This window comes from Heteronotia binoei, chromosome 8 (genome assembly GCF_032191835.1).
Source record: "Heteronotia binoei isolate CCM8104 ecotype False Entrance Well chromosome 8, APGP_CSIRO_Hbin_v1, whole genome shotgun sequence".
NCBI classification, from domain to species: domain Eukaryota; kingdom Metazoa; phylum Chordata; class Lepidosauria; order Squamata; family Gekkonidae; genus Heteronotia; species Heteronotia binoei.
In genome coordinates, this window is record NC_083230.1 from 108150953 (window position 1) to 108167104 (window position 16152).

The following is a 16152-nucleotide window of genomic DNA, read 5'->3' on the forward strand; positions in this document are numbered from 1 at the left end:
TGGAATTTGCTGCCCGAAGATGTAGTGATGGCCATAGAAATAGACAGCTTTAAAAAGGTGGATATTTAGATTTGTAAAGGACAGGTCTATCACTGACTCCTAGTCATGGTGGCTGAGGGGAACCTCCACATTCAGAGGCACCAATCCTCTGAATCCCAGAGCCAGGAGGCAAATTCAGGGGAAGGCCTCAGCCTCTATGCACTGTAATTGGCCCTGCAGAGGAAGTGGTTGGCCACTGTGTGAAACAGTATACTGGACTGGATGGACCACTTTGCTGATCCAGCAGGGTTCTTCTTATGTTCTTCAGTCATGTCAAATTGTATATTTTCTTCTATACACATAATGGTTCTTTGATGATCTCTTGCTCTAAATTTTCAATGTTAGTGGGGCTCTTGAATTATAAAAGGGTGCACACTATTATTATTATTATTCAGTTATTATTCGGTTCACTTCTGGCCCGACCAGGAGTCTTCAGCCTTACCCCCTATGAGATACAAATGCAACCAACACTTCCATGTTTCTGCACATCACAGATAAGAATTGGCAGTGGTGAGTAAACCATTTTTCCCCCCTGGAAGGCTCCTCTTTCCTTATTGTCCTTCTCACTGAAAAATATCTGGTAAGGTTCTGAGTCACTATGAGATTCCCTGGAGCACAGTCAGGGCTTTTTTTGTAGCAGGGGCTCACTTGCATATTAGGCCACACACCCCTAATGTAGCCAATCCTCCTGGAGCTCACAGGAGGCCCTGTATGAAGAGCCCTGTAAGCTCTTGGAGGATTGGCTACGTCAGGGGTGTGTGGTCCAATATGCAAAGGCGTTCCTGTTACAAAAAAAAGCCCTGAGTGCAGTTCAAAAGCCCCTAAATCAAAAAATGTCACCAGCACATGAGGGGTTGTGGGTTAGTGGGAGAGCATCTGCTTGGCATGCAGAAAGTCCCAGGTTGAATCCTCAGCACCCCCAGTTGAAAGGACCAGGTAGGAGGTGATGGGAAAGGTCTCTATCTGAGACCCTGGAGAGCCACTGACATTCTGAGTAAGACCATAGTGACCTCGATGGACTGATGGTCTGATAAATGGTATAAGACAACTCCATTTGTTCATTAATTCATGTAATGTCTTTGGTGACAATGGATGAACTGAAGCTTTCGAATGGGCTGCAGAAAGATGGAGGTAAGGGATATATATTTAGCGTTTCTAAAGTGGGCTTCATTCCAACAGCAATGCGTATGTCCAGAACCTATTGCTGTTAACCAGGGGTCATTTTGTAGAAAAATAGGTGGTGGAGCTCATCCAGGGATTGTTATGCAGGTGCACCTACGATTCAATGGACAAGGAGGTGGAACTCTCAGAAAGGGTTCAGGAGCTGTGCTACTGTGAGCTCCCACTGAATCTGAGGCCTTCTGTTAACTCTTGAACGTGCCGATTTTCCCTTTAGCCAAGAACAGAAAAGAGATGACCTTCGAAGGCTTCATCCGATACCTGCTCTCAGAAGAATGCAGCGTTTTTAAAGTCCTGCACAAAAAGGTTTACCAAGATATGTCCTTCCCAATGTGCGATTACTTCATTTCATCTTCGCACAACACCTACCTGATATCTGACCAGCTTGTAGGACCGAGTCATCTCTGGGGCTATTCCAGGTATTTATTATTAGTTGGTATAGCAGAGTTTGCCCAGTCACAGAACTCTGATATTGTGTTCATTATTTTGAAGAAGTATATTGCCAGAAGCAGCTTGCAAAAGTAAAACCTTACATTTATTCAAGTAGATTCAGTTCAGAGAGAAGACTAATCTAAACAATACTGTCCCTGTCACAAGTGGCCAGATAATCTGGCATCATGGGTGTGGGAGTATGAGGACATTGTTTCCATAGCAGAGACTTTTAGAGACGTGTGACTCCATGAAGTGCCATGTGAAGAATGGAGATGAACATTCTGTTGTGAACCACTGTTGTAAATCACCCAGAACCTGACATTGGTCAGGATGGAGCGATTCAGGGGTGGAATTCTAGTGGGAGCTCATTTGCATATTAGGCCACACACCCCTGACGTAGCCAATCCTCCAAGAGCTTACAAGGCTCTTTTTTGTAAGCTCTTGGGGGATTGGCTACATCAGGGGTGTCTGGCTAATATGCAAAGGAGCTCCTGCTAGAATTCCACCCCTGGGGCAATTCATTAAACACAGCACAGATAGAGAGAGGAGGGGTCAGAGGGCAGCTCCCAGGTTAGGACAAAAATAGGCATTCTATTCAAGGAGATAACATTTATACACCCTGAGAGTGATATAGCGCTCCCCCTCCCCAATGTCGAGGCATGCTGAGTCGCTCACTCCAACATTTCTATGTCATTTCTGGAGGCTACTTGAATTGGATAAACATGTGGAGCGGAGAAATACCACAGCATCTGGGCAACGCTCTGGTATTTCAGCAAAAACTCTATGGTAGAAGCTGGTTTTACCATTGAGTTCCCTTCCCTCCAATAATAGAGTGTTGCAATGATGTCACTTCCTGTGTGATCCTAGCGACGAGGCCCGGGCCTTTCTCTTTCTCCTGGTTAGTGCCCTTAATCCCCCACCAGTTGCCACGAGGGACCTGGAAACACTAGTGTGCCATTATATTTTCTTGTGGTAGCACAAGGAGTTTCAGGACAAAGATCGAGTTTCTTTTCCCTGCAAAATCCCCAAGATACAGGTTACCCTACCTGGGACTCTGGATACAGTACAGCCTTTATATCTAAACAAAGTGCTACTTAGAAAGCAGAAAGCAAAATAGTGCTGATCAGCTGGGCACTGGTAGTTCTTTTAACAATGAAATATATTAATATTCTTTTTTTGTACGTGTGTTTGTGTGTGTGAAGTTCCCTCAATAAGGGATGTCGCTGCCTGGAAATTGATTGCTGGGATGGGCAAGACAACGAGCCGGTGGTTTATCATGGACATACTTTAACCAGCAAAATTACCTTCAAGAGTGTCATCAATGTGATCCATAAGCATGCTTTTGTGGTAGGTGCATCAAGGAAACATGCAAATAGTTGTGTGCCTTTTGGGATGGGGGAAGGCTTTGTACTCCCGTGATGTCTCCCTTCCTCTTCTACCACCTGCTATCCATTCCTCCTTTCCTCTTTTCTCAATGCCATGATGCCTCCCTTTCTTTTTCTCTCATCTCATGATGCCTCCTTTCCTCTTCTTTCACCACTACTGATGCCTAGGCTTCCCAACCCTTCCACCCTGGCGGGGGACCCCAGGATTTCCACCCTCTTCCCCCGCTCCCCCCCAAAATGGAAGCGGGGGAGGGGTGGAAACGGCGCCGGGGAGCATGGCGAGCCGCCCCATCTCGGAGCGGGTGAGGCCGCCACGCCGCCGCCGCCCCTGCCCCCTCCCCACCCACCGCAGCTGCTCCTCCGAGATGGGCCCAGGCTGAGCCCATCTCGGAGGAGCAGCCAAGAGGCGGCAGCAGCACAGGCAAAACCAGGGGAGGGCGGAGGCAAGCCAGGAGCATGGCGAGCCGCGAATCCGGGCCCTTCTAGGACCCGGACTCGCGGCTCGCCACGCCCCCGGCCCGCCTCCACCCCCCCTCCGATTCCACCCCAGAGGCTGAGCGGAGCCCGCGAGGCTGCCGTGCCGCTGCTGTCCCCCCACCGCAGCTGCTCCTCCGAGATGGGCTCAGCCTGAGCCCATCTCAGAGGAGTAGCCATGGCGAGCGGAGAAGAGGTGGCAGCTGCACAGTGGCATCACCCGCTCTGAGACGGGGCGGCTCGCCATGCTCCCCAGCGCCATTTCCCCCCCTCCCCCCTAGCTCTACCCCAGTGTCTCCTGGCCCCACCCCCAAAGTCTCCTGGCTACACCCCCAAAGTCCCCAGATATTTCTGGGATTGGACTTGGCAACCCTAGCGCCATTTCCCCCCTCCCCTAGCTCCACCCCAATGTCTCCTGGCTCCACCCCCAAAGTCTCCTGGCTCCACCCCCAAAGTCCCCAGATATTTCTGAAATTGGACTTGGCAACCCTACTGATGCCTCTCCTCCCCCCCCCCACACGGCCTCTTCCTCTTCTCACTCCTACTGATGCCTCCTTTCCTTCTCTCTCCCTCACAATGCCTCCTTTCCTCTTCTCTCACCCCTACTGATGCCTCCTTTTCTCTTCTATCACTCCAACAATGTTTGCTTTCCTGTTCTCTCACCTCCATGCTGCCTTACCCTTTCTCCAGTCTGCCCCCAACTTTCTAGTTTGCTTTGCAATTCTCTCCACCTCCATACAAGGGTAGTAGAGGCACATGACTTTTCCTATGCTTCCTTTAGCTCAGTCTACCCTGGTGGGATTGACAGGAACATGACTGAATTGCTGTTCTGCTCCCTCCTGGGTCCCACCTGTCAGGAAACAGCACACCATTCCAGAATCTATTGCCATGTTACCTGGAGAAGGCATTAGCAGTGGAGTCTGGCTGTTTCCTATGCAGCCACCAGACAGTGGTGGGATCAGTGGTTGCCCCTCTTCCAGACTTTGGACTTTGGCAGGTGCCTAGACATGCTAAATGTTGATGCCAGCCCTGAGAAACACAAGGTATCAAAGGGTGCTCATGTGAGAGTCTGATCCTCAAAGGCAATCTTCAAAGGACTTTATGTGACAGAAGGTTGTGATGTTCAGAGAAGACAAATTGAAAAAATTTCTCAGACAGCATACAGGTCCTTAGAATCATCTATAGTAGTTCGATAGACAGACAGACAGACAGACAGACAGTCAGACAGACAGACAGACAGACAGAACTTCCTTTTATATCAGGAACTCACTAGGCCACACACCCCTGATATAGTCAATCCTCCTGGAGCTTACAGAAGACCTTGTATTAAGAGCCCTGTAAGCTCTTAACCTTGTATTAAGCCCTGTAACCTTGTATTAAGAGCCCTGTAAGTACTTCTTCACCCAAAGGGTGATTAACATGTGGAATTCACTGCCACAGGAGGTGGTGGCGGCCACAAGTATAGCCACCTTCAAGAAAGGTTTAGATAAATATATGGAGCACAGGTCCATCAGTGGCTATTAGCCACAGTGTATGTGTGGATATAAAATTTTTTGCCACTGTGTGACACAGAGTGTTGGACTTGATGGGCCGTTGGCCTGATCCAATATGGCTTCTCTTATGTTCTTATGTTCTCTTGGAGGATTGGCTGCATCAAGGGGGTGCAGCCTAATATGCAAAGGAGTTCCTGCTACAAAAAAGCTGCACGCCTGCACACACACACATTTGCTAGTTTTGGTAAAATGGTCTCAGGAATCAGAAGCTGCTGCTTCCAGTCTTCTAATATACAATCCAGTGCCGATTTGCAGTTGGGAGTCTTTTAGAAAAAAACTTCTAAAAAACCTTCAGATTTTATTTTGGAGGGTACCCAACAGGTCCTTTACCTTCCTTCCGTTCAGCTATGTAGTGTAGCTTTTTGCCACATTTTATTTGCATGTCTTATATAATGCAGAGGATTTATGGCTCTTCTTTTGTATTTTTAGGCATCAGACTATCCGATTGTTTTATCTTTGGAGAATCACTGCAGCCCTCCACAACAGGAAGTCATGGCAGCTTACATGCTAGATATTCTGGGGGACCAACTGGTTACTTCAACAATTAATAACGAGATGCCATCTGAGCTCCCCTCTCCAGAGGTAAACCCAATTATCCTCCTCTCTCTTCTTTTAAAAATCTCTGCAATTGCTGTGCATGTTCCCTTTGAACTGTTATGGAATTGTGGATAGATCCAGGTGGGCAGCCGTGTTGGTCTGAAGCAGTAGAACAAAGCAGGAGTCAAGTATCACCTTTAAGACCAACAGTTTTATTCAGAATGTAAGCTTTCGTGTGCTCTAATTCTTTGTTAGTCTTAAAGGTGATACTTGATTCCTGCTTTGTTATGGAATTGTGTGTGTGTTATGTGCCATCAAGTCCCTTCTGAAGCAAGTGACCATACTTGCAGGACTTTTTTTGTAGCAGGAACTCCTTTGCATATAAGGCCACACACACCCGAAGTAGCCAGTCCTCCTGGAGCTTACAGTAGGCCCTGTACGAAGAGCTCTGTAAGCTCTTGGAGGATTGGCTACATAAGAGGGGTGTGGCCTAATATGCAAAGGAGTTCCTGCTACAAAAAAAGCTCTGGACCACAGAGTAGGCAAGGCAGGCAGGCACACACTAAGCTCCTTCCCGTTTACTCTCTATAGTCAGAGTCACCCTTTGACGTGCAAAGGAGCAACTTACTTCCTCCCTCTCTCTCTCCTTCCCACCCTCCCTCTCTCTCATTCTCTGTTTCCCCCTCCTCCCATCCACACACAATGGGGCTGCAGGATGCTCCTCTCTTCAACCATTCCCATCTGCCAAGTAAATAGTTTAGGTACAGGTGTGTCAAACTCATTTGTTATTAGGACTGGATCCGATGTAAATGAGTCCTTGTCGGGCCAGGCCATGTGCACCACAAAATGTAATGCCAGGTAGCAGAGATATAAACTTTATAAAGGACACAAACACAGTTAAAGATTTTAAAAACCTTAAAATAAAACATGCTTAAAACATTAGCACTTGTTGGTCTTAAAGGCACTTTCTTCATATCTCTCCCAGGTGATCTATGGAACTGGGCAAAGGAAGCTCTGGCTCTTTCCTTCCTTCCCCAGGAAATCAGGAGGGAGAGGAGCCTCAGCCAATAGAAGGAAGGGAGGATTCGGTTAGTAGCTCTGCTGTGCAATTGAGAGAACCTAGCAAAGCAAGCTCTCTCTCCCCCTGCTGCTTCTTCCCCAAGGGAAGAGCCTCGGCCAATAGAGAAAATAGAGGCTTTGCTCTGTTGCTCCTGTGCTATTAAGCAAGCCTGGCAAAACAAGCTGTGATGCAGAATGAAGCAAAAGAGAGGGAGAAGGAAGCAGATGACAGCTTGGAGGCCCGATAGAAGCCTTCCGGTGGCCTAATTTGGCCCCCGAGCCGTATGTTTGACATCCCTGGTGTAGGATCTTTTTCTATCTCTTAACCCGCACTATCAAACATGTATTGCTGTAATAAAGTAGTTATTGTTTGGTTTCAGCCAGAAGTGTTGGCTCTGTGTAACTTTGTAGCCACATGGTCTGTTCAGATTTAGTAGAAACTACTGCTGTGTTCAAGCTTTGTGTGCTCTGCTAAGGACCTGAACCTACCAGAACCAGTACCCTTCCCAGCAAGGTGATGCTATGAATTAATGTCCTCCAAAACATCCTGTCCTTAACAGCCTTGTTCATGTCTTGCAGACTGAGTGCTGTGGCTTCCTTTATTGAGTTAATCTACCTCAGGTTGGGCCATCCTCTTTTCCTACTGTCTTCAACTTTCCCTAGCACTGTTGTCTTTTCCAGTAACTCTTGTCTTCTCTTCATGTAACCAAAGTAAAATAGCCTCAGTTTAGTTATTTGAGCTTTTAGAGAGTGTCCAGGCTTGATTCGATGTCGAACCCACTTATTTTTGGTGGTCTGTGGTATACTCTCCTCCAACATCACATTTCAAATTAATCAACTTCCTTCCTGTCAGCTTTCTTCACTGGTCAGCTTCCACACTTGTACATAGTAATAGGGAATACTATAGCATCGGGGTGGCCACAATGCAGCTTGGTAGCTACATCTGACTCCTTCGCTCACTTTGACCTTAAGGACCGTCTCTTCCCATATGTTCCACAGAGGGTACTTAGATCAAGGACACAGAACCTATTATCAATCCGTGGGCCGAGGGAGGCAAGAGTGAAGATCACTCGGGAGAGAGCCTTCTCTATAGTGGCCCCCTATTGGTGGAACCAACTGCCCGAAGAAGCAAGAGCCTTGCGGGACCTTGTTCAGTTCCGCAAGGCTTGCACGACAGCTTTATTTCAACTTGCTTTTAATGCATAGCCACACATGAGGGTACTCAAGAAGACTGAAATTACTGGAATGTATTATTATTATTAGCACCAAACTGTTTTAAAAATGTTTTAATTGTTTTATTGTAAGATTTTAATTAGTTAATGTTTAACTTGTACATGTTTTTACTGTTGTGAGCTGCCCTAAACCTGCTTCGGTGGGGAGGGCGGGATATAAATCCAATAAAATAAATAAATACTAAATAATATTGTGTGGCTCTTGAAGCCCCCACCACCCTGTTGGACAGTTTGGAGAAGGCATTCATGTCATTTCTCCAAGCTGAGCTAGCCAGCGACTTGGAGAATGCATTTAAAGTTAAAGTAGCTTTCTTTCCACCTGTCCCTCCTCATATATTTCCTTCCTTCCTTCCTTCCTTCCTTCCTTCCTTCCTTCCTTCCTTCCTTCCTTCCTTCCTTCTTTCCTTCCTTCCTTCCTTCCTTCCCTCAAACATCTGACAGTCATGTCTTGTGGCTGATCTGACATTTATTTGTGTGGCTCTTACATTAAGCAAGTTAGGCCAGCCGTGCTGCAGCATGAGTTGCCTTTATCTTGATAGATCCAAGTGGGCAGCTGTGTTGGTCCGATGCAGTAGAACAAAGTAGGAGTCAAGTGCATCTTTAAGACCAACAAAGTTTTATTCAGAACATAAGCGTTCGCGTGCTCCAACCACACTTCATCACACTTCTGATGAAGTGTGCTTGGAGCACGCGAAATCTTACATTCTGAATAAAACTTCATTGGTCTTAAAGGTGCACTTGACTCCTACTTCATTATCTTTATCTTGGTTGTTAGTGACCCATCTTTACACTTTAGGACCTTTTCCAATTCCTTCAGGGCTGCCCTTCCCAGTGTGCCCAACCACACTGTGTGGTAAGTAGCATTAGTTACCATCTGCATGTGTTTGCAAGTCTAGGGAGTGTAACTGGGGGGGGGGGGCACTGGGGATCCCATAAGCCTGTGTGCAATGCGTTTTATTAGGTGTGTGTGAGAGAAAGTATTCTCGATGAGGCATACGCTGGCTGACAGAGAATGAGAAAGTAAATCCTCCACTCTCCTTTTCCTTTGTCTCTCCTCACATTTGCTTTTGCTTTTCTTACTGCTGATCTCTGTTCTTCCTTCCCCCACCCCTGGTGGTGGGACTAGGTGACTGCCTAGAGTGCTGGCCTACTGGGGGTGCAGAAGTGAATGCCCCCATGTGACTTGGTGATATCAGTGCTGGGGAGGGGAGCCAGAAGTTAGCCTTGCCTAGGGTGCCAGACAGGCTAGGGCCAGCCCTGAGGACTGTTGTTGTGGTGACGTTTCAAGTAAAAACACACATTCTTGTGGGATGACCTACAGCAGTGGTCCCCAACCTTTTTGGCACCAGGGACCGGTTTTGTGGAAGACTATTTTTCCACGGACTGGGGGGAGGCATGGTTTTGGGATTATACAATTGTGCAGTTTATTTTGTGTGTAGATTCTTATCTGGGAGAACCGGGTTTGATTCCCCACTTTTCCACTTGCAGCTGCTGGAATGGCCTTGGGTCAATCATAGCTCTCGCAGAGTTGTCTTTGAAAGGACAGCTTCTGTGAGAGATCTCTCAGCCCCGCCCACCTGGCAGGGTGTCTGTTGTGGGGGAGGAAGATAAAGGAGATTGTGAGCCACTCTGAGATTCGGAGTGGAGGGCAGGATATAAATCCAACGTCGTCTTCTTATTATTACTGCATTGTAATATATAATGAAATAATTATACAACTCACAGCCCATTTGCTAACAGGCCACGGACCGGTACTGGTCCATGGCCCAAGAGTTGGGGACCCCTGACCTACAGAGTCAAGCTGTGAGCTCAGATACCCATTAAACTGTGACTACTACCTGGACTTCGTGGGAGGCAGACGGAGCTTCTCTCTTCTTCCTGTCAACTCCATTGCAGACTCTCCATCACCTTGAACACACCTTGAATCTAGCTAATGTGGCATGGGTAAAGGACATGCTGGCTGAATTCAGAGTGGCAGTTTAAGCTGGCACAGGGACAAGACCCAGGCAGATTAAAAAAAGCACGTCCAAATGCACACATCTGCCTGCCGTCCTGCTCCCGCATTCACCCCATCCGTAGGCGTCCCAGTCACACCTCAAAAAGCTACCACTTTGGAAGTGGCAGCAAATTGGAGGACTGCTTCCGAAGTGCCTTCCCGGCCATCTGAATGGCTGGGGAGCTCCAGAAACACGGCGGTTCAAGCTCCCCCAAGGCGCATGCCACTCGCCTCTTTCCTGACTGTAGGCCACGTGCCATCTGGCCATCCCGGGGTGCTTCTGTTTGTTCTGGCCCACTTCTGGGTTGGCACGCTGTTGCCCCAAGCCAGCCGTCTGGACTCTGCTAGAGAGAAAAAATGGAAGGAAGACACAGGAAGGATAACAAAGGAAAGAGGAGGGTATGAGTGGGTAAAAGGAGGACAAAGAGAAGAAGGGAACTCAAAAAGGGACAAGAAAGAGCTGTGGGAGGGGTCAAGAAGCAGCGCATGCAGTTTTCAGGAAGCAAACTGGTGGGCACCGTGCTCCTTTTGTGCTCCATGCTAGAATTTGTAGAATTATATAGTGCTGCATTCTGAGTCAAAGAGCGTGCGTGGCTGAACCGACTTCTTGTTATGACTGCCTTGTGTGTCTGATTGGTTGATCCGTACATGCATCTTGAATGTTCTGTCTTGTAATATTAGTCAATAATGCAAAGAAGAATGTATGAATGGTCTGTGGACTTTCAAAGCAAGCAAAAGTTGATGATCTTTGGTTCCTCAGCACAGTGGTAGAATCATGGAATCATAGAGCTGGAAAGGGACCTTCAAGGTCATTTAGTCCAATCCCCTGTGCAATGCAAGAAATTCAGAAATACCTTCCCCCACGCATTGGCTCCCTATTGCATTCCGAATCCGCTTCAAGGTGCTGGTATTGACCTATAAAGCCCTGTATGGCTGGGGGCCTGCCTATCTATGGGACCTCCTTTCCCCACATGTTCCCCAGACAGCATTGCATCTGGGAGGACCAAAGGAGGCCAGACTGAGCCCTACAAAGATCAGAGCCTTCTCGGTGGCAGCACCAATGCTGTGGAACACCCTTCTGGAAGGCTATATGGGCCCCGCGGGATCTCTCCCAATTCCGCAGGGCCTGTAAAACAGAATTATTTCGATCAGCCCTATAGCATCTGAGTGGAGAAGGCTGCCACATTTATAACTGAGCAAATACCAGCGATGCGAAATTAGATAATTTCTCAAGGATCACCGATGGACAGACCATTGAAGAAATTAACAGAAATTAAATTGGCCCACTGAAGAAACCGTGAACCACCATAAGAAGCTGTGAATAGCACCATTATGTAATATTTATAATTTTATAGTTTTAGTGTTATACAGTTTTGTTGATTTAATATGTAATGTTGATTGTTGTTAGCCACCCTGAGTCCACTTGCGGAGAGGGTGGGATATAGGTTTAAAGTAAATAAATAAATGAAGAAAATGCCCATTAGCCCCTGTTCCATGCCTAGCAGATGGCAAAAAATACTTCCAGGATCCAGAGAAAAATTGCTGCCTGACCCCCAAAGTGCAATCAGCAATTCCCTGGATGTGTAAGAAAAGGCCACAAAAGCTAAGCACTGATGCAGCCCTTCCTGCCTCCAGAGCCAGTCCAGTGTAGTGGTTAAATGTGTGGACTCTTATCTGGGAGAACCGGGTTTGATTCCCCACTCCTCCACTTGCAGCTGCTGGAATGGCCTTGGGTCAGCCATAGCTCTGGCAGAGGTTGTCCTTGAAAGCGCAGCTGCTGTGAGAGCCCTCTCAGCCCCACTCACCTCACAGGGTGTCTGTTGTGTGGGGAGAAGATATGGGAGATTGTAAACTGCTCTGAGTCTCTGATTCAGAGAGGAGGGCGGGGTATAAATCTTCTTCTTTCCTGGTACAGCTCCGTTCAAAGAAACACTGTCAGTGCCAAATGCCGAACTAGATTGCTTTTATGTTGTCTTCCTGTTCTGCATTTTACTATGCCAAATGCTGTCATTTCCCCCCACCCACAGGAAATGAAGTTCAAAATCATGATAAAAAACAAGAAAGTTGGATCTCTGGAAGAAACCCTTCAACGGAAGGGTAGGGTGGCTAAAGGTGACATGATGGAAGCCGAAGCTACTTCAGAATCAGAGGAGGAAGAAGACGCATCTTTGATCAAGAAAAGTGTTCAGAAGCAGCCAGCAAAAAAGAAGCAAAAGGTAAACGGCAATCTAACCCACCAAGCATCTGTGGTACCACATGTCTCATTTTCCAGCCAAGTTGGCCTTTACGAGTGGCTTATTAAGAGAGCCAGTTTGGTGTAGTGGTAAAGTGCGCGGACTCTTATCTGGGAGAACTGGGTTTGATTCTGCACTTCTCCACTTGCTGCAGCTGGAATGGTCTTGGGTCAGCCTTAGCTCTCGCAGGAGTTGTCCTTGAAAGGGCAGCCGCTGTAAAAGCTCTCTCAGTACCACCTACCACATTGCCCTATCCACACAAAGACAAATGTCAGTGTCGGGAAGATTGGGAGTATCACACTCTCCCATTATGTGAGCTTGCAATGCTAGAATCGTAACGCTGAAACAATATTATTGTAGCAACCATTAGCTACCCAGTGGGGAAGAAAAACACCTATAAACAGCAGGATGTTGCTGTGGTCTTGCAGGATTTCAGGCCTGCAAAAACTTCAGAACCACAAAGTTGAAAGTAGAGCACTAGCCATTTATTCCAATTTTTAAGACATATTGTTAAAAGAAAAATCTTTTATAGGAGACAGACTTGCGCTCTCTCTCTCTCACTCTCTTTTTTAAAAAAGGACTTAAATCAATAAAATTGGTATTTTTGAGTTCAGACTGTTGATCAGTTAAGTTTTCAATCCGTTCTTCTGATCATGATGTATGTCTCCAGCAGTGCAAGCATAAAAACCAGATACTGGAAGTTCAGCTTAAAGGATGCACCTGTCTGTGCAGGCACAAAATGGAGGTGGGTGGGTGAAATGCAAAGGAATTTATGCTCAGTGAGTCCATCATGTTAATGATTCACCCATGGTTGCACAGGATACAAGCCCAGGGCCGGCTCGCCCACTAGGCAAACTAGGTGATTGCCTAGGGTGCCTGGAGGAAGGGCACCAAATTGGGTTACCCCCCCTTCCTGGTGCCCAAGACAAACACCTAAATTTGCCTTTCCACCCCTGCCGCTGCTGCTGTCACCACTAGCCCCCTCCCTTCCCTTCCGCTGTGCTGCACTCTACCTGCCCCCCACCCCGCGATCAGAAGAGTGTGCCGCAACAAGGATTGGCCCTACTGGCTTCAAGACATCCAACATCTGAGTGTTCTTTGAAGACAGTGCTGGAGGAGGCTTCGCTTACCCCAGTTCCAGAAAGGAGGGGGGGAAGCCTCCTCCAGTGTGCTCTTCAAAGAAGGCTCAGATTCCAGCCACCTCGAAGCCAGTAGGGTTGATCCTCGTCGCGGTGTGCTCCTCTGATAGATTTGGGGGGGCGCTATGGAACGCGGTGCTGCTGATGGAGGGCAGAAGGTGGAGGTGGCAGGGGGGTGGGCACGGAGCGAGCCTGGGGCACCATGTGCCCTAAGGGCGGCACTGTACAAGCCTCTTCTCCAATGACTGAGGGCCAGACTAGATGTGATGGCATTCCTGAATCTGCCATGGGGACTCACCGCCATTTTGAGCAGGGTGTTCCCATGGAAACTCATTTTAACAGTATTGTCTTCCCCCTGCACCATTTTCCTGAACTGAAATGGTACCAGGGGAGCATTATAGAGCCTCTCCAACAAATAATGTCCGCTGGGACCATTTGGGAAGTAGGAGCACACCCCCATCCCCCGGTACACCACACCAGAACGAAGTCAAACTGGGACCCAGTGGCAATCTGAAGAGGAATGGCCCAGTGAGAACTTCCTCCTCAAAAATGGCTGCAAGCCCTGGTGGTAGACTCTAGATGTTGCCACATTTAGTTCTGCCCGGAGAGGCTTTAGTTTGCAGACTGTGAATGTGCCAAAGCAACAATATGGAAAGGAAAGGTCCCCTTTGCAAGCACCAGTCGTTTCCGACTCTGGGGTGACATTGCTTTCACAACGTTTTCACGTGCCCCAGACAGAGAGTTCCATCTATACCTTGTGGCTAATAGCCACTGATAGACATCTGCTCCATATGTTTATCCTTTGTTGTCCTCTGTCCACAGCATGCAAAGGTTCACGTGGCGATGCTGTTGTCCGAACTTGTGATTTACACCAGATCCCGGAAGTTTGTCGACTTTGAAGATTCGAGAAAGAAGCAGAAATTTTACGAAAACAATTCCATAGGAGAAGTGAAAGGGCAAAAGCTCATCAGCAAGATGGGTAATGTAGAACCTTTAATAATGCAACAATAAACGCTTGTCATTTTTTGTGGCTTAGCTCATCCCAAAACTAGAAAGCAATGGGCTTGGCAGTTTCCAAAATGTTCTTGCAGAGCCAGATTAGAAGTCTATTTGCCTGGGAAAGGGATGGATTGATTTGAACAGAACTTAATTCCAAAGAAATACGCTTAAAAACTGCACCGTGCAATGCGGTCCTGTACACATGACCACTGAGTCAAAGATTCTGGGCTTCTTCTTCGGCAACAAGTTTTACAGACTTTTGCAAAATTTTTGCACAGAAGGGGGAAAATATCTGAATTTAGGGCTCACTCTGTGTTTTCACATAATTCATTTATACACCAGCTTTCTCTCCAACACGCTGCATCATGCAGTGTGGTGATGTCAGTTCTGGTTCGGCAGCTAGAAATGACATCATTAAGAGATGCCGTTTAGGTCCCTCTGCTGCCCCCCACTCTCCAGAGTGAGGGTGGGCAATGAAGGGCAGGAATTCCTTCATCAGTGGGTTTTAGACAGGGCTTTTTTTGCAGGAAGAGAGCCAGTTTGTGGAGAGCCAGTTTGGTGTAGTGGTTAAGTGTGTGGACTCTTATCTGGGAGAACCGGGTTTGATTCCCCACTCCTCCACTTGCACCTGCTGGAGTGGCCTTGGGTCAGCCACAGCCCTGGCAGGGGTTGTCCTTGAAAGGGCAGCTGCTGTGAGAGCCCTCTCCAGCCCCACCCACCTCACAGGGTGTCTGTTGTGGGGGAGGAAGGTAAAGGAGATTGTGAGCCGCTCTGAGACTCTTCGGAGTGGAGGGCGGGATATAAATCCAATATCTTCTATCTTCTTCAGGAAAAGCCCAGCAGGGACTCATTTGCATATTAGGCCACACCCCCTGACACTAAGCCAGCCAGAACTGTGTTCCTGCTAAAAAAAAAAAAAAAAGCCCTAGCTTTAGATATCCCTAAGGTAAAATGGCCCTGGCTTGGTCAATAGGAACTGTGCTTTCTTTGAAGTTATGGGAGTTCATTTCCAGCAGTCTGATACTAAAGGTGCTTTTACATTCAGTTTGATCCAGAGTTTTAGAGTCTTCAAATCACCTGCCACTGTTCCGCTTTAATTATTTCCCTTTTACATTCAAGCGTTTCAATTTGGGGGTGGGGGGTCTCTGATCAGAGGGCAGCCAGAATACCAGTGCGTAGTTAAATGTATACGATTGCTTGGAAATCCTGTCAACACTGCAAAAACAATACAAATTTAAATCACTAGATGAGGCAAGCAATGATATGTAAAAATTTCAAATGCTGTCAGTTCTCATGCAAATTACTGCACCTTGTGGTGGCTTTTGGAGGAGTCTTTAAAAAGGCAAGAAAACTTTTACAATACAAGTTTGCAAGGCCCATAGAGAAAAGACCAGACCAAAACTCGAGAAAAATGCTTTTGTGGTGTCATCGAAACCCATCTCACTGAAACAAATGTAAATGCCTCAGGAAGCAATGATGCAAAACAATTATGGGAACATTATGTAATGTAAAAGGTGAGTTTACAATGCGGAGATAGAGAGTCACAAACTGCCAGTGTAAAGACACCCTAAGAGAGCTAGTGCTGCTTCAAAGAATCAGCTTGCAACGAAGAAACCACTTTTTTCCCTATCTTCAGAAGGCTTTCAGTATTGGCAGGGAGCCTCATGATTTTAAAACAGGAAAGATCTCCTGAGTTGTTTGCTATTCTTGGTTCATGATCGATGCTAATTCTGACAGCCCTTCCCCCGGCCAATCTGGCAACCCAGTGAAAACATTTTTTTCTGTGAATGGACAATGCTACATGTAGGGTTGCCAGGTCCGATTCAAGAAATATCTAAGGACTTTGGGGGTGGAGCTGGGAGCAACGGTGTGACAAACACAACTGACCTCCAAA

The 16152-nt window shown here is 47.2% G+C and overlaps 1 protein-coding gene across 1 annotated transcript in view; it reads left to right on the forward strand.

Annotated features, from left to right (window-relative positions):
- LOC132575760 (1-phosphatidylinositol 4,5-bisphosphate phosphodiesterase zeta-1-like) overlaps nt 1-16152 on the forward strand; it is a 62170-nt gene that overhangs the window by 17549 nt on the left and 28469 nt on the right. Inside the window, exons 4-8 of the mRNA XM_060244450.1 lie at nt 1436-1637; nt 2853-2997; nt 5492-5644; nt 11914-12102; nt 14082-14238. Coding sequence (XP_060100433.1) covers nt 1436-1637; nt 2853-2997; nt 5492-5644; nt 11914-12102; nt 14082-14238 — 846 coding nt within the window. The remainder of the gene's footprint in view (nt 1-1435; nt 1638-2852; nt 2998-5491; nt 5645-11913; nt 12103-14081; nt 14239-16152) is intronic.